General features: G+C 35.9%; 1 protein-coding gene across 1 annotated transcript; it reads left to right on the top strand.

Annotated features, from left to right (window-relative positions):
• Nucleotides 1–351: 351 nt before the first annotated feature.
• On the top strand, nt 352–24,245 carry LOC134242274 (acetylcholine receptor subunit alpha-like). The gene is made up of 2 exons (XM_062724363.1): nt 352–735; nt 23,276–24,245. Exons 1-2 carry the CDS (start codon nt 449–451, stop codon nt 24,243–24,245), a joined length of 1,257 nt encoding a protein of 418 aa, XP_062580347.1. The 5' UTR covers nt 352–448.
• Nucleotides 24,246–24,682: the final 437 nt, after the last annotated feature.

Raw genomic sequence — 24,682 nt, 5'->3', positions numbered from 1 at the left:
TTTAATAGAGTTTAAGGAAATATGGCACCAAAAGGGAGTTGGGGAGCGTTTGGGGAACATCTGTAACGGTCCCCGTTACAATTAGCCCTAGTTGAAAATGCGGTTGGTTTAATGGGGAACGATGTACACTAAACGTATTAATAATTAATGAGTCATCAACTATTATATGGACAATGGAATTGACTTTATTACTACAGGTACAATTGTACTGTTGAATGAGTCTTCATTACTTAACCATTTAAAGACATAGCGTGATTTTGCAAATAGTGTTCATTATTTATGATATCGAGGTTCGTTCGCAGTAAAATCCCATTTTGTTTCCGGAGCATCGATCGAAAGCTGTCCACTTATCTCAGGTGCTGCCACCCAGTACATTATTTTATAATGTTTTAAATTTTAAACACGGAGATATAAACCTCAGGGAGAAAAATAAATCCCGGAAAAAGAAATGCATTTTGTAGCGATTTGGTTCTTTGTGATGTTAGAACTAATGTCCACACACATATGCAGCAGTAAGCTGACTACTGGGTTAAAAGATTTGCTTTATGAGAAATTTACTGTAGAAGGATACGACAAACGAATCCGACCCGTCCTGCACCAGGGACTGACGCTGGATGTAGATATAAGTCTCCGATTTTCTGGCATCAACTCCTTGGACGAAGTCAAGGGTGTTTTCACGACAGCTGGATATTTAGCTTTGGAATGGTATGACAGTTATTATGTTCCCCAAACGAAGTTGGGGAACATATTGTTTTTACTCTGTTTCTTATTATTATTATTCTTATTATGTTCCCCAAACGAAGTTTGGGAACATATTGTTTTTACTCTGTTTCTTATTAAGGTCTTCCGTCTTCACGGAAGACCTTATAGTTATTGCTCTGTTTCTTATTATTATTATTATTATTATTTTTCTGACACGATTTCTCGACAACTACTGGATAGAATTACATGAAATTTTCAGGAAAGATGTGTTGTAAGATACTCTTGAAAGTTCCTAGACAGTTTTTGGAAATTTTCTCTCTGGTGCCAAGTTTTGGACCATTTTCCTGATTTTAAAACGACATTTTGTCCACGATTAAACTCAAAAACGGTAAAAGATATCAATGTGAAACTTTCAGAGTTTATAGATGATGATCAATACTTTCCAGGACGCAACTTTTCGTTCGTCGTCAGTACTTCCTGTCGCTACCGGAAGCCAATTCAAAAAGTCCAAATTTTCAACTTTCTTTGTTTTTCAATATTTTTCATTTATTTTTGGAATATTAATAGAGACACTTCTATTGATGCTTACTTTATAAGTTGTTTTAATATTGGTTAATCTGAGCTCTAGATATTAATATTTGAAAATCTGAAGCGGGCCCAAGATGGCGGCTGTCTCTGTCAACTCCGACATTTCGCGAGTAGGGGCTTATGGAGGCAGCTGAGCGTTTGATTAAACCATTCTGACATAAGGATACATGAAATGCAAAAAACTACTTGGACTCTCACGTAGTAGAACGTTGCCATTCAGTGTCAATCTTTAAAAACTTAATTTACGTTTCACTGCTTTAGTGTTACTGGGCTAGATACGATATGTAATGTGTACAATGTGTTAAATATACTTTCCTAACGCCGAAATAAAATAAAGTGATAAGAATGTTTTTATAAGGTGCGAATATTTACGCGTGGCGTTTGACACGAAATTATGAATAGTGTCCCGCCTTTTATGATTCTTAGACAGGTGTACTGTTGCAAAAGTATACACAAGTATATTTAAAGCAGTATTTCCAATAGCTAAATGGTTCGCGCGTTGGGGAGAAAAGAGAAAAAAAGGCGCATTCACGTTGGCGACCTGGATTCACTCCTCCTTGTGATCAAAATTTTTAATCACTTTTTAGTTCGATTTTACAAGTTTTTTTCCTGAATCGGACGGAAGACCTCTCGTTGCTCGCAACGAGATCGTATCTAGTTATGTTCCCCAAACGGAGTTTGGGAACATATTGTTTTTACTCTGTTTCTTATTATTATTATTATTATTATTTTTTTTCTTATTTGTTCTCCGGTACTTTTTTGTCCGCGAGTGTTCTCAGAAATTGTTCACCCAACTGAGCTAAAACCTTTTTAGGGTTAATAGGTGTGTAGTGTAGGTGTGCGGAACGAAGGTCATTTTGCGCGCATACGCCTGCACGTGCATGCGCGTGAAATGAGTGAATTGACTGATATACTTAATATAGCTATAACTTTTACATTTTTTGATGAAATGCTTTGAAACTCATTACATAAGGATATATTAATAGTGTTAATAATATGACACTCTCAAATAAGCATGAAATCACGCGCATGCACGTGCGCCTTCCTCTGATTGGCTGAAACAAAAATCTCAATATCTCTTTTGTTTTCCGACGAAATGCTTTGAAATTTTTAACATTGTCATGAATTCGGATATCCTACAATATAATATGGAAAAAATTTCATGAAATCACGCGCATGCACGTGCGCTGCAATCTGATTGGCTGAAACTTTAAATGGCTATATCTCCTTTATTTTTTGACGAAATGCTTTGAAATTTAAAACATAGTTATGCATTAGGATATTCTACAATATGATTTAGAAAAAAAATTCTTGAAATCACGTGGATGCACGTGTGCTGCGATCTGATTGGCTGAAACTTTAAATGACTATATCTCCTTTGTTTTTTGACGAAATGCTTTGAAATTTAAAACATAGTCATGCATTAGGATATCCTGCAATATGATATACAAAAAATTTCAAGAAATCACGCGCATGCACGTGTGCTGCAATCTGATTGGCTGAAACTTTAAATGGCTATAACTCCCTTGTTTTTCAACCAAAGAGGATGGGATTCAGAACATAGATAAATATAAGGGATTCCTACAAGAAGGTATGGTCATCATGCACGTGCACGCATGTGCGTGCATTTGGAACGAATGAAATTAGAAATACACTTGAATGAGTGATTTTTAATACTTTTGGACTGAATGCTTTCATATATAGTATATTACAGGGAATATGGCACTAAAAGGGAGTTGGGGGGCGTTTGGGGAACATCTGTAACGGTCCCCGTTACAATTAGCACTAGTTAAGGTCTTCCGTCTCCAACGGAAGACCTTCTTGTTTTCGTTCGGTTTCTTTTTCCCTATTATTATTATTATTCTTCCAACCGATTTTGTGCAAGCGATTTCTCAGAGATGGCTCGTCCGATTTCTACCAAACTTTCAGATCTGAAAGATATTCAATTGATCTTGATAGGTTTTTTTCCTTTTTGATTATCTCACTTCCGGTCGTGAGATATGGACGATTTTCTGATTTTCAGAGGGTCGGCTTGTCCGGGAAACTCCTCCGAAACGACTTAAGATATGGACTTGAGATTTTCAGGGAAAATAGAGGAAGGTTTGGTGAGTTGTAATTGGGTCTCCAAATCTTTCTAGCGCAAAAGGCACCGAAGTTCGGTAGGGCCGAAAAAATGTCTCAGAAATATCTCACAAAATTTGACGCATTTTGTCTCATATCTTCACTCCTGTTCATAATTTGTTAAAACATATTGAAGACAAAATGTTCAATATCGCAAGACCTTTCATTTGATATAAAAAAAATAGGGCTGACCCTTCAAATTAGGGGCTAAGAGGGGCCAAAAGTCTTTTATCTATAACTCTCTAATGATCAATTCTTTGTTATACATTATTGATCAAAAGTATTCATCTTAACAATTAGATTATAACTATCTAAGTTGTTTGAAAATTGGCTTATCTAAATTCTAGATATTAATATTTGAAAATCTGAAGCGGGCCCCAGATGGCGGCTGTCTTTGTCAATTCCGCCATTTCGCAATTGGGGTTTATGGAGGCAGCTGAGCGTTTGATTAAACCATTCTGACATACGAATGCATGAAATGTAAACAAAACTACTTGGACTTTCACGTAGTAGTACGTTGCAATTCAGTGTCGATCTTAACACTTAATTTCCGTTTCACTACTTAAGTGTAACTGGGCTAGATACGATATATGTAATGTGTACAAAGACTTTTTAAACGTCGAAATAAAATAAAGGCGATAAGAACGTTTTATTTATTTTATTTCATTGCAGCTATCACACCAATTTAATAGATAAGTTCAAAGAAAATGCGCGAATATTTACTCCTGGCGTTTGGCGCAAATTATTAATAGTGACCCGCCTTTTATGATTCTTAGACAGGTGTACTGTTGCAAAAGTATACACACAAGTATATTTAGAGCAGTACTCCCAAAAGCTTAATGGTTTGCGCGTTGGGGATAAAACAGAAAAAGGCGACATGGGTTCAATCCTCTTTGCGACCAAAATTTTGAATCTTTTTCTGTGATATTCATGGCATAAGTAAAGGCCCCTATTTGCTGATTTAACGTATAATCAGTTTCTTGATTTGATAAAGAAGAAATTAAATATCTTTGAATGTCTTAGAACTTTCGCAAGCGTAGGTTCAACGTTTTCTTAAACACTAAAAAATATTCATTTCATTTTCTCATAAATAGGCTGTGCGGATAATACACATGGTGCCAATGTGCAGGTAAGGTCATCCCCGTGATGGGGAATGGACCTGTAGAAAACCTTCTCTGGTTCTGCAGAGTCGAGTTTTTAGCAAATAAAATGTATGAAAATGCACGAATATTTACTCGTGGCGTTTGGCAATAAAAATCAGCAAATTATTGATAGTGACCCGCCTTTTATGATTCTTAGACAGGTGTACTGTTGCAAAAGTATACACACAAGTATATTTAGAGCAGTACTCCCAAAAGCTTTATGGTTTGCGCGTTGGGGATAAAACAGAAAAAGGCGACATGGGTTCAATCCTCTTTTTAACCAAAATTTTGAATCACTTTTCAGCTCGATTATACGAGATTTTTTTTCCTGAATCGGACGGAAGACCTCTCGTTGCTAGCAACGAGATCGTTTCTAGTTATTCTTTTTTTTCTTCTTTGTTCTCCGGTACTTTTTTTGTCCGCGAGTGTTCTCAGAAACTGTTCACCCAACTGAGCTAAAACCTTTTTAGGGTTAATAGGTGTGTAGTGTAGGTGTGCAACACGAAGGTTATTTTGCGCGCATACGCATGCACGTGCGGGCGCGTGAAATGAGTGAAATGACGGATATACTTTATATAGCCATAACTTTAACATTTTTTGATGAAATATTTTAAAACTCCCACAAATTTTGTCTATATAAGGATATATTAATAGTGTAGATAATGTGACACTGTCAAATTAGCACGAACTCACGCGCATGCACGTGCGCTTCGCTCTGATTGGCTGCAACAAAAATCTCAATATCTTTTCTATTTTTTGACGAAATGCTATGAAATTTAGAATAAATGCAAACTTTAGGATGTACTACAATATGATATATAACAATTGTCATGTAAACACGCGCATGCACGTGCGCTGCAATCTGATTGGCTTAAATTTTAAATGGCAATAACTCCCTTGTTTTTCAACGAAACAGGATGGGATTTAGAACATAGACAAACATAATAGACTCCCACAAGGAGGTATGGTCGTCATGCACATGCATGCACGTGCATGCACGTGTGCTTTGCTGTGATTCGCTGAAACAAAAATCGCAATATCTTTTTTTTAATTTTTGACGAAATGCTTTAAAATTTTAAACATAATCATGCATTAGGATGTCCTACAATATGATATATAACAGTTTTCGTGAAAACATGCGCATACACATGCGCTGCAATCTGATTGGCTTAAACTTAAAATGGCTATAACTTCCTCGTTTTTCAACCAAACAGAATTTTTAGAACATAAAGTTTTTCATAACAGACTTCCTACAAGAAGATACAGTCGACATGCACATGCATGCACGTGCGTGCATGTGAAAAATGTAAAATTACAAATACACTAGATTAAAACGTTTTTTTAATACTTTTGGATAAAATGTAATTTTAGTATATATGTAGTGTAGACAAGATGATATGGTCATTACACACATGCATTCAAATGCGCATGCGTGCAATGCATAAATTTGAATATACTGAATATACTTCTGGGAAAACATTGTTATAGTCTAAAACGCATATAGTTCGTCTTATTTAATGAAGCTTACAGGGAATAAGGCACCATTTTGGGGAGCGTTTGGGGATCTGTAACGGTTCCCGTTACAATTAGCCCTAGTTATTATTAAGGTCTTCCGTCTTCACGGAAGACCTTATAGTGATTCTATTGTTTCTTATTTATTATTATTATTCTTTTTTTGACAAAATTTTGTGCAGGCGATTTCTCGAAAACTATTCAGCGGTTTTTCACGAAACTTTCACAAAATATGTGGCATTATATGAAGTTGTTACATCCGAAGAAAAATTTGGAAAATACGATTCCGGTTCCAAGTTATGGCCAATATCCTGATTTTAAAATGCGATTTTGTCGCCCCTTTTTGTCGAAAATGGCTGAGGATATGAACTGGAGACTTATTGGAGATGATAGATCATGACTTTCTGGTTTGCAGAATCGCCTTTTCGTGCGTCGTCAGTACTTCCGGTCGTAACGAGATGTAAATTTAAAAAAATCAAATTTTCTAACTTTTTTGTTTTTCAATATTTTTCATTTATTTTTTGGTATCTTAATAGAAACCCTCCCTATAATGCTTACTATCTAATTTGTTTGAATATTGGTAAATCTATACTCTAGATATTAGCCTTCAAAAATCTGAAGCGGATCCAAAATGGCGGCTGTCTCTGTCAACGCCGACATTTCGCAATAGGGGTTTACGGAGTCAGCCGAGCGTTTGCTTGAACGAAAATAACATAAGGATAAATGAAATGTAAAAGAATACTTGGATTGTCACGTCGTAGTTACGTTGCAATTCTGTGTCGAACTAACGTCTTCTATAATTGGTTTTGACTGGTTCACAAAGTAGAAAAAGAAAAGACTAAATGTGCTGATGAAATTCGATACTTAATATCTTTCACGCACAACGGAAAGACAGATCTTAAATCAGATTTATAAGTAATACTTTCTCAACTAAGAATATCGATGAATTGTAATCATAAAACTTAAGGACTGTTTTTACCATGAACACTTGTGTCATATTATACTAATAGAAAAGACAAAAATAAGAAAAACATTTTTTTAAAGATCGGTGAATGGAGTTTATATTAGCATTCTTGCCTCAAAGATCTGATTCAAGTTATTGAGCGTAAATGGTATCGCTTCCTTGACAGTCATAGGGCGAGCCATGATTTTCGGCGAAACATTTCAATTTTTTCATAGAAGCTTAACTAATTGCTATAGTTCACTTTGGGGATAAGCAGGAAATTAAAAAAAGTTAAAAATTCATAGCCGTTTCATTGATTTTGTGTAACTTGCCTATGTACAATATGGATTTTGTGAAATGTGTCAAATATACATTCTAAACCTCTAATTTTAGGATATAAGAACTTTTTTTTATTTCATTGAAGCTAAAAAACCTATTCTATAGAACATTCCAAAGAAAAGGCGCGGAGATTAACTTGTGGCGTTTGGCACGAAATTTTGAATAGTTACCGGCCTTTCATTATTCTAAGACAGAAGCGCTGTTGCAGATGTGTATACAATTAGATTTAGAGAGGAGGTTCCAATAACGTAGTATTTAGCGCGTTGGATTTTCATGCTGGCGACTTGGGTTCAATCCCCCTTGTCTGCAATTTTTATTTACTTATTCAGTCGACGTTACGTTTTTTTCTTCGGAATCGGACGGAAGACCTCTCGTTGCTCGCAACGAGTCGTTTCTAGTTATTATTCTTATTATTATTATTCTTTTTTTTGACAAAATTTTGTGCAGGCGATTTCTCGAAAACTATTCAGCGGTTTTTTATGAAACTTTCACAAAATATGTGTCATTATATGAAGTTGTTACATCCGAAGAAAAATATGGAAAATTCGCTTCTGGTGCCAAGTTATGGGCAATTTCCTGATTTTAAAATGCGATTTTGTCGCGCACTTTTATCGAAAATGGTTGAGGATATGAACTGGAGACTTATTGGAGATGATAGATCATGACTTTGTGGTTTGCAGAATCGCCTTTTCGTGCGTCGTCATTACTTCCGGTCGTTACGATGTGTACATTGAAAAAAGTGTATTTTCTAACTTTTTTGTTTTTTCAATATTTTTCATTTATTTTTGGTATGTAAATAGAGACTCTTCTTATAATGCTAGCTATATAATTTGTTTGAATATTGATAAATCTAAACTCCAGATATAAGCATTCGAAAATCTGAAGCGGGTCCAAAATGGCGGCTGTCTCCGGTATTTCGCAATGGGGCAGCAGAGCGTTTGCTTAAACGAAAGTAACATAAGGATAAATGAAATGTAAAGGAATACTTCGATTGTCACGTCGTTGTAACGTTGCAGTTCTAATTGGTTTTGGCTGGTTTTCAAAGTAGAAAATGAAAAGACTAAATGTGCAATTGAAATTTGATACCTAATATCTTTTGTGCATAACGGAAAAGCAGATCTTAAATCATACTTATAAGTAATACTTTCTCAAAAAAGAATATCAAGTTATATTGTAAGTTTAAATCTTAACCACTATTTTTTTTTTCTATTCACACTTGTTTCATATTAAACTAATAACTAAGACAAAAATAAGAAAACGATTTTTTTAAAGATCGCTTCATGGAGTTTATTCTTGCATTCTTGTCTCAAAGATCTGATTCAAATTATTAGAGAATGTTTATTCCTTGCACCGACATCTTAACGAACGGAGTAACTCGCCCTAACTTCCCGTATCTCGATAGTTTTCTCGGGACCAGTGATTGCACCCTTAGAAAGTTTAAAATCAGAAGAAATAAGTATATGTGTAAAATAGAACGGATAGTGTTTTAACCACTTTGTAACTGAAAATAACTCGTGTCAAATTTTTGTAATCACTTACAATGTTTTAAAAAAGCGAACAAATAGAAGAAAATACTCAATAATACTGTCTATAGACGGATTAGGAAACACGTTTGTCATGCGTCAGTGATTAAACGTATACAAACCACTCGTAGTGTGTACCTTGTTCATACGGGGAAAGGTTACTTTTTAGAGCTTGAAAAAGAAAATAAATCCGTGCAATCAAGTAAATAGGTAGTGCGTTTTATATAGTGTTTTGTATTGAGAGAGAGAGAGAGAGAAATATTCTTTTTTAAATTTTTTAAAATATCACTTCAAAGAAATAAACGAGCATTCATGGTAGACAGTATCTTCTTAGATGATGTATTAAATGGCGATCTTAACTAAATTATGTTGGGCTGTTTTTATTTTATATATATATTTAACAGGCCCGAAGCAAGCAATTTCAGTTGGGGGGAGGGGGACAACCAAAAGTTTAGAGGCACTACCAAACAATTTCTTGGAAGCCAAAATGAAAGATTTTTTTATTGAGTGGGCGCAAGTACATGTATACAGTAGCTAAGTTTTCTATAATACCGGGATTACGTTGTTTATTTATCGACTTCATTAGGGGGGGGGATCCCCAACCCCTCAACCTTGTTCCTATATACGACCGTGTGCAATGTATATCTGTTTATATGTGTGGATTATAAAAAAAGCTGAAAATATGCATTTATGTAGGGTGGTGCATTTTTCATAGTAAAGTTCTTTTCTTTGTCTTAAAGTTATGCTCCACTATGTCATTGTTTGTTAACCATGCATTATTCGTCAAAATATAGAATTAAAAATTACACTTTATACTTTTGACCACACACAGAATTATCTTTGGACCCGGATTTATATATATTCCAGGGGTTGGGGAAGGGGGCATAGGTCCTATGATGTCATGCTTATATGGAACCTGGTCACAGATATCTTAAATAATGTCAAAAACAATTTACTAAACTTCCATTTTTGCGCCCCCCCCCCCGAAAGTTGGGGATATTAATTATTTCGGTCTGCCCGTTAGTCTTATAATTCTGTCCGTCTGTTACACTTTTGTTTCTAGCAATATCTCGAGAGGCCTTTGAGCTTTTACAGTAAAATTAAAAAATAGCTTTGGGTCTGGGATGTTAAGGGGGGGGGGGGGCAGACCACTAGCTCCCGTGAGAATTATATGAAGATTTTTAAGATACATGTTTGTAAGAAGAAGCTTTATCAAACGACAAATAACGAACGGGCACCCCCCTGGATTTATGATATGGCTAAAATACCTGTGTATTAAAGCCGTATTAATTTTATTTTTCGCAGCATATAGTATTTTGAACAAGAATTTCTTTAAAGTTTTTGGATTTTTGCAATTTAATTTTAACCCATAACTCCTTATTGTCCCGACCGCCCTTCGTAAATTACCCCCCCCCCTTTCGACCCCTACTAAGATCAGTACATACTATTATTTTTTATTTCATGCCACAGAATGACATTTTTAAAATTTTTCTTTCATTTCCCCTCTCGAACCCCTTTGCTCGTTTAAATGTCCATTGAAATGTATTGAAGCGTCACGGTAGGACTATGACAAGACGTGGATATGAGGTATCTTGTGGGGATTTTATCTATCGAAATCCCAATAAAATTGAAGAATTCAATAATCCAACCATGAATACAATAGACTACAATGACTGATCCTCGTTTTTGGTTACGTTCGTTCGTAAGATGTCGGTGTTTCTCTATTTTCATTAATGATACATGATTCCCTGACCGTCGTAGGGCGAGGCGTGTTTTTCGGCGAAACGTTTCAACCTTTTTCGATAAACTTATCGGGATAGTTCACATTGGGGATAAACAGGAAATTGAAAAAAAAATTAAAATCATTTCATCGCTTTAGTGTTACATGCATATGTACATTATGGAATTTGTAAAATGTGTTAAATATACTTTCAAAACTAAGGCTTTCAGAACGTTCTTATTTCAATTTCATTGAAGATATCACTTCTATTTGATAAAACATTCCAAAGAAAAGATGCGAAGATTAACTAGTGGTGTTTGGCGCTAAATTTTGAATAGTGACCCGCTTTTGATAATTCAAAGAGAGAAGCACTGTTTCGTGAATGTATACAAGTGGATTTAGAGAAGAGGTTTTAATAGTGTTATATTAAGAGCGTTGGAATTTCATTCTGGCGACTTACGTTCCATCCCCCTTTTGTGCAATTTTCTTTTTTTTATATATATATTTTTCAGCTCCATTCTACGTTTTCTTTCCGGAATCGGACGGAAGACCTCTCGTTGCTCGCAACGAGTTCATTCTAGTTATTATTATTATGTTCCCCAAACGAAGTTGGGGAACATATTGTTTTTACTCTGTTTCTTATTATTATTATTATTATTATTATTCTTTTTTCTTCTTATTTCTTCTCCGGTACTTTTTTGTCCGGAAGTGTTCTCAGAAACTGTTCACCAAACTAAGTTAAAACCTTTTTAGGGTTAGTAGGCATGTTGTGTAGATGTGCCGAACGAAGGTCATTTTGCGCGCATTCGCATGCACGTGCGGGCGCGTGCAATGAGTAAAATGACTGATATATTTAATATTGTTGTAACTTTTATATTTTTTGATAAAATGTTTTGAAACTCATTATATAAAGATATATAAGTTGTGTAGATAAGATGACATGGTCAAATTTGCATGAACTCATGCGCATGCACGTGCGCTTTGCTCTGATTGGCTGAAACAGAAATCTTAATATCTTTTTTGTTTTATGATGAAATGCTATGAAATTTATAACATAGACATGCATTATGATGTACTACAATATGATATATAAAATTTTTCATGAAATCACGCGCATGCACGTGCGCTGCAATCTGATTGGCTGAAAATTTAAATGAGTATAACTCGCTTAGTTTTCAACTAAACAGCATGGGATTTAGAACATAGATAGACATTAAGGACTCCTACAAGGTGGTATGGTCACCATTCACATGCATGCACGTGCATGCACGAACGCTTTGCTCTGATTGGCTGAAACAAAAATCTCAATATCTTTTCTGTGTTTTTACAAAATGCTCTGAAATTTAAAACATAGGCATACTTTAAGATGTCCTACAATATGATATATAATAATTGTCATGAAAACACGCGCATGCACGTGCGCTGCAATCTGATTGGCTTAAACTTTAAATGGCTATAACTCCCTTGTTTTTCAACCAAACATGATGGGATTAAGAACATAGACAGATATAATAGACGCCTACAAGAAGGTATGGTCATCATGCACATGCGTGCACGTGCAAATGAGTAAAATAGTGTAGACAAGATGATATCGTCATTACGCTCATGCAATCACGTGCGCACGCCTGAATTGCTTAAATTTGAAATACTTGGTATACTTTTGGGAAAACGTTGTTTACGTCTTAAATGCATAGATTTTGCCTTCTTTAATGAAACTTACAGGGAATATGGCACAAGAAGGGAGTTGGGGAGCGTTTGGGGAACATCTGTAACGGTTCCCGTTACAATTAGCACTAGTTATTCTTATTATTATTTTTTTTCTTATTTGTTCTCCGGTACTTTTTTGTCCGGAAGTGTTCTCAGAAACTGTTCACCCAACTGAGCTAAAACCTTTTTAGGGTTAATGGGTGTGTAGTGTAGGTGTGCGGAACGAAGGTCATTTTGCGCGCATACGCCTGCACGTGCGTGTGCGGGCAGCACGTGAAATGACTAATCTACTTAATATAGCTATAACTTTTACATTTTTTAATGAAATGATTTGAAACTCATTATATAAAGATATATTAATAGTGTAGATAATGTGACACTGTCAAATTAGTACGAACTCACGCGCATGCACGTGCGCTTCGCTCTGATTGGCTAAAACAAAAATCTCAGTATCTTCTCTGTTTTTTGACGAAATGCTTTGAAATTTAAAACATAGTCATGAATTAGGATATCCTACAATATGATATAGAAAAAATTTCATGAAATCACGCGCATGCACGTGTGCTGCAATCTGATTGGCTGACAATGTAAATGACTATATCGCCTTTGTTTTTTAACGAAATGCTTTGAAATTTCAAACATAGTCATACATTAGGATGTCCTGCAATATGATATTCAAAAAATTTCAAGAAATTACGCGCATGCACGTGTGCTGCGATCTGATTGGCTGAAACTTTAAATGACTATATCTCCTTTGTTTTTTGACGAAATGCTCTGAAATTTAAAACATAGTGATTCATTACGATATCCTACGATGCGATATAGAAAAAAGTCATGAAATCACGTGCATGCACGTGTGCTGCAATCTGATTGGCTGAAACTTGAAATGGCTATCACTTCCTTGTTTTTCAACCAAACAGGATGGGATTCAGAACATAGATACATATAAGGAACTCCTACAAGAAGGTATGGTCATCATGCACGTGCACGCACGTGTTTGCATTTGGAACGAACGAATACACTTGAATGAGTGATTTTTAATACTTTTGGACTGAATGCTTTCATATATAGTATTTTACAGGGAATATGGCACTAAAAGGGAGTTGGGGAGCGTTTGGGGAACATCTGTAACGGTTCCCGTTACAATTAGCACTAGTTATTAAGGTCTTCCGTCTCCAACGGAAGACCTTCTTGTTTTCGTTCGGTTTCTTTTTCCCTATTATTATTATTATTCTTCCAACCGATTTTGTGCAAGCGATTTCTCAGAGATGGCTCGTCCGATTTCTACCAAACTTTCAGATCTGAAAGATATTCAATTGGTCTTGATAGGTTTTTTTCGTTTTTGATTATCTCACTTCCGGTCGTGAGATATGGACGATTTTGTGATTTTTAGAGGGTCGGCTTGTCCGGGAAACTCCTCCGAAACGACTTAAGATATGGACTTGAGATTTTCAGGGAAAATAGAGAAAGGTTTGGTGAGTTGTAATTGGGTCTCCAAATCTTTCTAGCGCAAAAGGCAACAAAGTTCGGTGGGGCCAAAAAAATGTCTCAGAAATATCTCACAAAATTTGACATATTTTGTCTCATATCTTCACTCCTGTTCATAATTTGTTAAAACATATTGAAGACAAAATGTTCAATATCGCAAGACCTTTCATTTGATATAAAAAAAATAGGGCTGACCCTTCAAATTAGGGGCTAAGAGGGGCCAAAAGTCTTTTGTCTATAACTCTCTAGAGATCAATTCTTTGTTATACATTATTGATCAAAAGTATTCATCTTAACAATTAGATTATAAATATCTAAGTTGTTTGAAAATTGGTTTATCCGAATTCTAGATATTAATATTTAAAAATCTGAAGCGGGCCCAAGATGGCGGCTGTCTTTGTCAATTCCGAATTCCGCCATTTCGCAATTGGGGTTTATGGAGGCAGCTGAGCGTTTGATTAAACCATTCTGACATACGAATGCATGAAATGTAAACAATATTACTTGGACTTTCACGTAGTAGTGCGTTGCAATTCAGTGTCGATCTTAACATTTAATTTCCGTTTCACTACTTAAGTGTAACTGGGCTAGATACGATAAATGTAATGTGTACAAAGACTTTTTAAACGTCGAAATAAAATAAAGGCGATAAGAACGTTTTATTTATTTTATTTCATTGTAGCTATCACACCAATTTAATAGATAAGTTCTAAGAAAATGCACGAATATTTACTCCTGGCGTTTGGCGCAAATTATTAATAGTGACCGGCCTTTTATGATTCTTAGACAGGTGTACTGTTGCAAAAGTATACACACAAGTATATTTAGAGCAGTACTCCCAAAAGCTTAATGGTTTGCGCGTTGGGGATGAAACAGAAAAAGGCAACTTGGGCTCAATCCTCTTTGCGACCAAAATTTTGAATCTTTTTCTGTGATATTCATGGCATAGGTAAAGGTCCCTATTTGCTGATTTAACGTATAATCAGTTTCTTGATTTGATAAAGAAGAAATTAATTATCTTTTAATGTCTTAGAACTTTCGCAAGCGTAGGTTCAACGTTTTCTTAAACACTAAAAAATATTCATTTCATTTTCTCATAAATAGGCTGCGCCGATAATACACATGGTGCCAATGTGCAAGTAAGGTCATCCCCGTGATGGGGAATGGACCTGTAGAAAACCTTCTCTGGTTCTGCAGAGTCGAGTTTTTAACAAATAAAATGTATGAAAATGCACGAATATTTACTTGTGGCGTTTGGCGCAAATTATTGATAGTGACTCGCCTTTTATGATTATTAGACAGGTGTACTGTTGCAAAAGTATACACACAAGTACATGTATATTTAGAGCAGTACTCCCAAAAGCTTTATGGTTTGCGTGTTGGGGATAAAACAGAAAAAGGCGACATGGGTTCAATCCTCTTTGCGACCAAAATTTTGAATAACTTTTCAGCTCGATTATACGAGATTTCTTTTCCTGAATAGGACGGAAGACCTCTCGTTGCTAGCAACGAGATCGTTTCTAGTTATGTCGCCCCGAACGAAGTCGGGGACGACATATTGATATTGTACGCATGTTTTTTTTATCCAGGCTGTTTCTCGGAGATGGCTGGGGCAATCTTCCTGAAACTTTCCTCAAAGGACGATCACTGGTTGTAGTTGTGCAGTGAGGTCGTTCAGTTCCAATATGTCTACCGTTGCCATGGAAACCTGTAAAAAGCGACGAATTTTGTCCGAGAGTGTTCTCTCTGGTCCCTTAAACGTTCGTAATGAAACTCTTTTTATTTTAATGATTTGTATCTGTAGTTGTGCACCTTGCATTTAAAATTTTCAAATACTCGATTATTGCCATGGAAACCAGGGGAATGTAAAAATTCTTTAATTTCGATTTTCTCAATAACTACTAAAGCTATCGTTTTGAAACTTTCAATGTTAATTCCTTGCAATGTGTCAAAGTGATTTTTACTTTTAAAATAATTGTAATGAGTCGCTCACAGTTGTCATAGAAACGAAACAGAAAAAAGGTTAAGATGTACACATGTGTTTTCCAAGGTCTAGGTCAAAGGGTCAAAGTTCTTCGTGTCCAATAAAAGTTCTTTTCACAAGGATTACATATTTGAAATACGAAAGCCCTAGCCCTTACCGTTCAAACGTAAGGTACTATGTTCAAGACGACCCCCCCCCCCTTTTGAAGCGCACTGCCAGTTAGAATACACATATCTAACATATACAACTTACAAGTAACGTTTTAAAAGTTTCATTCATAAAATTCAGTTCTCCTGATGTGATTTCATAGTTTGCCAACCTTCATTCTTCTTCTGTCTTGTTATTATGTTCCCCAAACGAAGTTGGGGAACATATTGTTTTTACTCTGTTTCTTATTATTATTATTATTATTATTATTATTATTATTATTTTTCTTCTTCCTGGGAAAATTTTGTCCACGAGTGATCTTGTAAACTACACATCCGACTAAGGTAAAATGTTTTGAGGGTCAGTAGGCATGTTATGTAGATTTGCCAAACAAAGGTCATTTTGCGCGCAAGTGCTTGCAAGAGCGCGCGCGTGCAACGCGTTAAATGGCCAATATAATGTATATTGCCCTTACTTTTCTATTTTTTGATGGAATGCTTTGAAACTCATAATGTATGGATATATTAGCAGTATAGACAAGAAGACATGGTCAAAATAGCAAGATCTCACGCGCATGCACGTGCGCTTTGCTCTGATTGGCTGAAACTAAAGTCTCAATATTTTTCTTGCTTTTTGACAAAATCCTTTGAAATTTTGAATATAGCCATGCATTAGGATATCCTACAACATGATATATAGCAATTATCATGAAAACACGTGCATGAACGTGAGCTGCAATCTGATTGGCTGAAACTTTAAATAGCTATAACTCGCTTGATTTTCAACCAAACAGGAGGGGTTTTGAAACATAGATATATATAATGGACTTCTACAAGAAGGTATGGTCACCATGCACATGCATACACGCGCATGTACGTGCGCTGCAATTTGATTGGCTGAAACTTTAAACAGCTATAACTCCTTTGGTTGGCAACCAAACAGGATGGGATTTGGAACATAAATATATATAATGGACTTCTATAAGAAGGTATGGTCACCATGCACATGCACACATGTGCGTTTACGTGCGCTGCAATCTTATTGGCTGAAACTTTAAACAGCTATAACTCCCTTTGTTTTCAACCAAACGGGGAGGGATTTAGAACATAGATAGATGTAATGGACTTCTACAAGAAAATATGGTCACCATGCTCATGTATGCACGTGTGTGCACGTGAAATGGTTAAAATCAAAAATACACTTGAATGAGCGGGGTTTTTTTTATATACTTTTGGATTAAATACTCTAATATTTAGCATTTTAAAATATATATAAATTGTGTAGACAATATGATATGGTCATTACGCACATGCATTCACATGCGTTAGTGTGCAATGATAAAATTTGAATGAACATGGTACACTTCTGGGTAAACGTTGTTAAAGCCTCAAATGCATAGAGTTTGTCTTATTTAATGAAGCCTACAGGGAATATGACTATAAAAGGGAGTTGGGGAGCATTTGGGGAACATCTGTAACGGTCCCCGTTACAATTAGCACTAGTTATTATTATTATTCCTGGGAAAATTTTGTCCTCGAGTGATCTTGTAAACTACACATCCGAGTAAGGTAAAATGTTTTTAGGGTCAGTAGACATGTTATGTAGATTTGCCGAACAAAGGTCATTTTGCGCGCACGTGCTTGCAAGAGCGCGCACGTGCAACACGAAAAATGACGATTTAATTGATATCGGCGTAACTTTTTACATTTTTGATGAAATGCTTTGAAACTCATAATATAAGGATATATTAGTAGCATAGACAATAAGACATGGTCAAAATAGCAAGATCTCACGCGCATGCACGTGCGCTTCGCTCTGATTGGCTGAAACTAAAGTCTCAATATCTTTCTGGTTTTTTGATGAAATCCTTTGAAATTTTGAACATAGCCATGCATTAGGATATCCTACAAAATGATACATAAAAATTATCATGAAAACACGTGCATGCACGTGCGCTGCAATCTGATTGGCTGAAACTTTAAATAGCTATAACTCCCTTGGTTTTCAACCAAACAGGATGTGATTTGGAACATAGATAGATATAATAGACTTCTACAAGAAGGTATGGTCACCATGCACATCCATACACGTGCGTATACGTGCGCTGCAATCTGATTGGCCGAAAGTTTAAATAGCTAAAACTCCCTTAGTTTTCAATTAAACAGGATGAGATTTGGAACATAGATAGATATAATGATCTTCTACAAGAAGGTATGATCACCATGCACATCAATACACATGCGTGAACGTACGCTGCAATCTGATTGGCTGAAACTTTAATCAGCTATAACTCCCTTGGTTTTCAACCAAACGGAGTGGGATTTAGAACAAAGATAGATGTAATGGACTTCTACAAGAAGGTATGTCACCATGCTCATGTATGCACGTGCGTGCACGTGAAATGAATAAAATCAAAAACACACTTGAATGAGCGTATTCTTTAATACTTTTGGATTAAATACTTTAATATTTAGTATATTAAAGTATACAGATTGTGTAGAAAAGATGATATGGTCATTACGCACATGCATTCACATGCGCACGCGTGTAGTGCTAAATTTGAATGAACTTGGTACCCTTCTTGGTAAACGTTGTTAAAGTCTCAAATGCATAAAGTTTGTCTAATTTAATGAAGCTTACAGGGAATATGGCACCAAAAGGGAGATGGTGAGCGTTTGGGGAACATCTGTAACGGTCCCCGTTACAATTAGCACTAGTTAAGGTCTTCCGTCTTCAGCGGAAGACCTTCTTGTTATTCTTAGGTTTCTTTTCAACTATTTTTAAGGTCTTCCGTCTTCAGCAGAAGACCTTCTTGTTATTCTTAGGTTTCTTTTCCACTATTTTTAAGGTCTTCCGTCTTCAGCGGAAGACCTTCTTGTTATTCTTAGGTTTCTTTTCCACTATTTTTATTATTATTGTTTTTTTTTCTTACCGATTTTGTGCACGCGATTTCTCGGAAACTGCTCGATCGACTTTCAAGAAACTTTCAGGACTGATGGAACATCAATCAAACCTGATATATAATTTTTTATTTTTATGACGTCACTTCCGGTTTCGAGATTTCCGCGATTTAGTGATTTTCAGAGGGTCACATTGTCCAGCATTTTTCTCAAAAGTGCTTTTAGATAGAAACGTAAGATTTTCAGCGATGATAGAGCAACATCTGCTGATGTGACACACACCTTTCTTATTCTCCGGAAGTGCAGCACGTCGGCGCTCGCTATGGCTCGAAAAAAGACCTATCGGGTATTTAGAAATTTTTCACACATTTTTGGCAATATCTTTTTACATGTTAATATTTTGTAAAGACATATAGAACAGAACTTGTGAAGAATGTCACGATCTTTTAAATGATATCGATAAACGATAAGGGGCTGGCCCCTATAATAAAGGGCCAAAAGGGACCGAAAGTTTTTCCTTTATATCTCAAAAAGTATTGAGAATTTGTAATACGTCAAAGAAGCAAAGTTGTTCAAAATGTCAAGCTGTATCTTATGGCATCGTCAAAATACGTCCGGCGACGTCACTTCCGGTCAAACCGGAAGTAGTCAAAAATTGCATATTTTTGCCGTTTTTGACATGTTTTTGGGTAACATATGTCACTGGAAGCTTAAATCTTAATTTTCCGTCCGTCAACGTCACTTCCGGTCAAACCGGAAGTAGCCAAAAATGGCTTAATATTGCATTAATTAATATAGATTTGGAGGATTAAACCATTTTTGAACTTCATTACTCTTTTTTTTTTAAAATGAAAGTAACAGATGCACTTCCGGTCAAACAGGACGGAAGACCTACTCGTTGCTTTGCAACGAGCTCGGCTCTAGTTATTATTATTATTGTTTTTTTTTCTTACCGATTTTGTGCACGCGAGTTCTCGGAAACGTCTGGCTCGATTTTCATGAAACTTTCAGAACTGATAGAACATCAAACAAAGCTGATATATAATTTTTTGTTTTGATGACGTCACTTCCGGTTTTGAGATTTTTGCGATTTAGTGATATTCAGAGGGTCAGTTTGTCCGCGAGTTTTCTCAAAAACGGCTCTGGATAGAAACTTGAGTTTTTCAGCAAAGATAGAGCAATATATGTAGATGTGACACACGTATTTCATTTTCACCGGAAGTGCTGCACGCCGACGCTCGCTATGGTCCGAAAAAGGGCATATCGAGAATTTTAAAAAATTTAAACACTTTTTTTTCGATATCTTTTCATCTACAAATATTTTGTTAAGACATATAAAACAAAAGTTGTAGAGAATGTGACTATCTTTCAAAGGATATCAACGATAAGGGGCTGGCTCCTATAATTAAGGGCTGAGAGGGGCCGAAATTTTTTCTTTAATATCTCAAAAAGTATTAAGAATTTGTAATACGTCAAAGAAGCAAAGTTGTTCAAAATGTCAAGCTTTATCTACTGGAGTCGTCAAAATACGTCCAACGTCGTCACTTCCGGCCAAACCGGAAGTAGTCGGAAAACGCGTATTTTTGCCGTTCTTGAAAAGTTTATGGATAACATATGTCTTTGGGAGCATAAAAATAAATGTTTCAGCCGTCGGCATCACTTCCGGTCAAACCGGAAGTAGCCAAAAATAACTTATTTTGGCTTTTGATGCAAAATTGAAATTATAAAGTCACTGGAGATGATTTAGATCATTGCTTTCTTTTTTGATGTCACTTCCAGCACTTCGTCAAAACCAGACGGAAGACCTTCTCGTTGCTTTGCAACGAGCTTTGCTCTAGTTATTATTATTTTTCTTCTCGGGAAAATTTTGTCCGCGAATGATCTTGTAAAGTACACATCCGATTAAGGGGAAACCTTTTTAGGATAAGTAGGCATGTTATGTAGATTTGCGGAACAAAGGTCATTTTGCGCGCACGTGCTTGCAAGAGCGCGCACGTGCAACACGTGAAATGACCAATATACTTGAAATTGCCGTAACTTTTACATTTTTTTATGTAATGCTTTGATATTTAGAATATATAGACATATTTACATGTAGATGAGATGACATTGTCAACATGCCATTTTGCGCGCATGTGCTTGCAAGAGCGAGCACGTGCAACACGTGAAATGACCAATATAATGGATATAGCCGTAACTTTTCTATTTTTTGATGAAATCTTTTGAAATTTATAATGTAAGGATATATTAGTAGTGTAGACAAGATGACATGATCAAAAAAGCAAGATCTCACGCGCATGCACGTGCGCTTCGCTCTGATTGGCTGAAACTAAAGTCTCAATATCTTTCTTGTTTTTTGACGAAATCATTTGAAATTTTGAACATAGCCATGCATTAGGATGTCCTACAACATGATATATAGAAATTATCATGAAAACACGTGCATGCACGTGCGCTGCAATCTGATTGGCTGAAACTTTAAATAGCTATTACTCCCTTGATTTTCAACCAAACAGGATGGGATTTGGAACATAGATATATAAAATGGACCTCTACAAGAAGGTATGGTCACCATGCACATGCAAACACGTGCGTGTACGTGAGCTGCAATCTGATTGGCTGAAACTTTAAACAGTTATAACTCCCTTGGTTTTCAACCAAACAATATGGGATTTGGAACATAAATATATATATAATGGACTTCTACAAGAAGGTATGGTCACCATGCTCATGTATGCACGTGCGTGCACGCGAAATGGGTAAAATCAAAAATACACTTGAATCGGCGAATTTTTTTAATACTCTTGGATTAAATATTTTAATATTTAGTATATTAAAATATATAGATTGTGTAGACAAGATGATATGGTCATTACGTACATGCATTCACATGCGCACACATGCAATGCTAAAATCTGAATGAGCATTGTACATTTCTGGGTAAACGTTGTTAAAGTCTCAAATCCATAGAGTTTGTGTTATTTAATGAAGCTTACAGGGAATATGGCACCGAAAGGGAGTTGGGGAGCGTTTGGGGAACATCTGTAACGGTCCCCGTTACAATTAGCACTAGTTCTTATTATTTTTCTTCCTGGGAAAATTTTGTCCGCGAGTAATCTTGTAAACTACACATCTGACTTAGGTGAAACCTTTTTAGGGTAAGTAGGCATGTTATGTAGATTTGCGGAATCAAGGTTATTTTGCGCGCACGTGCTTGCAAGAGCGCACACGTGCAAAACTTAAAATGACCAATATATAATGGATATAACCGTAACTTTTCTATTTTGTGACGAAATGTTTTGAAACTTATAATGTAAGGATATATTATTAGTATGCACAAGATGACAAGATCAAAATAGCAAGATTGCACGCGCATACACGTGTGCTTCGCTCTGATTGGCTGAAACTAAAGTCTCAATATCTTTTTTGTTTTTTGATAAAATCATTTGAAATTTTGAACATAGTCATACATTAGGGAGATCTACAGCCTGTAATATAAGATTTATCATGAAAGCATGTGCATGTACATGTGCTTGCAAGAGCTCGCACGTGCAACACGAGAAATGTCCAATATAATTGATACAGACGTAACTATTAAAATTATTTATGAAATGCTTTGAAACTCATTTTATAAGTATATATTAGAAGCATAGACAAAATGACATGGTCAAAAAAGTAAGATCTCACGCGCATGCACGTGCGCGTCTCTCTGATTGGCTGAAACTAAAGTCTCAATATCTTTCTTGTTTCTTGTCATAATCCTTTGAAATTTTGAACATAGACCTGCATTATGAAGATCTACAGCGTGATATATAAGAATTTTCATGAAAGCATGCGCAAGCCCGCGTGCTGCAATCTGATTGGCTGAAACTTTAAATGGCCATATCTACTTTGTTTTTTGACGAAATGCTTTGAAATTTAAAATATTGTCATGCATTAGGATATCCTACAATATGACATAGAAAAAAATCATGAAATCACGCGCATGCACGTGTTCTGCAATCTGATTGGCTTATACTTTAAATGGCTATAACTCCCTTGTTTTTCAACCAAACAGGATGGGATTTAGAATATAGATAGATGTAAGGGACTCCTACAAGAAGGTATGGTCATCATGCACGTGCACGCACGTGCCTGCATTTAGAGCGAGTGAAATGAAAAATACGCTTTAAAGAGTGATTTTTCATACTTTTGGACTGAATGCTTTAATATATTGTATATTAAAATATGTAGATAGTGTAGACAAGATGATATGATCATAACGCACATGCATTCACACGCGCACGGGTGCAATGCTAAAATTTGAATATAATTGGTATCCTTCTGAGAAAACGTTGTTAAAGTCAAAATGCACAGAGTTTGTATTATTTAATGAAGCTTACAGGGAATATGGCACCAAAAAGGAGTTGGGGAGCGTTTGGGGAACATCTGTAACGGTCCCCGTTACAATTAGCACTAGTTTATCTTGGGATCCAGAGTTATATGAAAATATTACTGAGATGTATTTACCACAAAACGAAATTTGGAAACCAGATTTGGTGCTAAAAAACGGATTCAAATCGTTCAGCGAAATGGGAGGACCATTCTATTACGTAATTGTAGAACATACTGGACTAGTTCTTTGGTGGCCATTCCATGTGTTTGAGACCAAATGTCTCATTGATATCACATACTTTCCTTTCGACAGACAAACTTGTAATATAACACTGACAATTTGGACACATTCTATCTACGAAGTCAACATATCCGATAGCTACGATGGACTGGACTTTTACGAGTATATCCCAAATAGTGTTTGGGCGATAGACTCCTCGTCCCACCATGTCAATACCGGTTCTGGAGAGTCGGAAGTGACGTTTACCTTCAACCTCAGTAGAAAACCTGGATTTTACATTCTCAATCTGATACTACCCATTCTTTTTCTTGGTAAACTCAACCTCGTTGTATTCTTGATTCCAACACAAAGCGAAGAGAAGGTTGCGTTCTCAGTTACTATTTTCTTGTCATTCGCCGTTTTCCTCAATGTTCTGGACTCCTCACTTCCAAAAAATTCAGACAGCACATCTTTGCTCTGTCTGTATCTTGTTTTAGAATTAACCATTGGCGTGGTCATTCTCGTAATAACAGCCATACAAGTTCGATTTTGTCATAGAAACACGTCTATACCCTTCAGTAGTTTTCATCGTAAATTATTAAGGCTATCAAGATGGTTCAAATGTTGCAAAGGTCATAGTATCAACAATGAAAAAGAAGTAACACAGTTGGAGAACATTAAGAACTCGGAAGGCGCAATTGAACCAATATCTTCACTGGAAACCGACTGGACCGCTCTGTGCACCGCCATTGATATCCTGGCTTTCCAAACATTGCTTGTTATTCAGCTGCTTATCGTGGCAATTCTTGGCATTACAACCTATGTCAAAAGATAGCTGTGTCTGTATTAACAACGTTTGATTAATATTGGTGCACCCGCGAACAGGTTATCAATTTTATCGGAAATTTTCAGTAAATATAAATTACTTATAATAACATTATTATCAATTGTGAAACCTTTTAACATAATTATGCATGAAATATAATACAAATTGTATCATGAACTGCATTTGATCTTTAATGTTATCCAAAGAAAAAAAAAAGATAAAAATAGAACGAAATGGTACTTCCCGGGCAACATCACTGAAATATCGAAATCTATAATGTAATATACAGTATGTATACAGACTTCATATTTTACTGTCTCTCAGTCAGTATAATAAATTTTGAGAAATAAATCTGAGATTTATGTTTTTATTAGTCTCTTGATGATTGTTGGACTTGTCATGCGGTTTTGTGATTTGGATGGCAACAGATGCACAACCAAGTGCTT

The sequence above is a fragment of the Saccostrea cucullata genome, unplaced genomic scaffold (genome assembly GCF_032062105.1).
Source record: "Saccostrea cucullata isolate Sc308-1 unplaced genomic scaffold, CSIRO_AGI_Scuc_v1 ctg7614, whole genome shotgun sequence".
Classification (NCBI taxonomy): domain Eukaryota; kingdom Metazoa; phylum Mollusca; class Bivalvia; order Ostreida; family Ostreidae; genus Saccostrea; species Saccostrea cuccullata.
This window is presented reverse-complemented; position numbering and strand designations above follow the sequence as displayed.

What these genes read in the sequence shown, in the direction of transcription:
- LOC134242274 (XM_062724363.1), top strand. Translation starts at nt 449, where the DNA reads ATGCATTTTGTAGCGATTTGGTTCTTTGTGATGTTAGAACTAATGTCC. An exon ending in TATTATGTTCCCCAAACGAA is followed by an intron (nt 736 to 23,275) that starts GTTGGGGAACAT and finishes AATTAGCACTAG; the next exon opens with TTTATCTTGGGATCCAGAGT.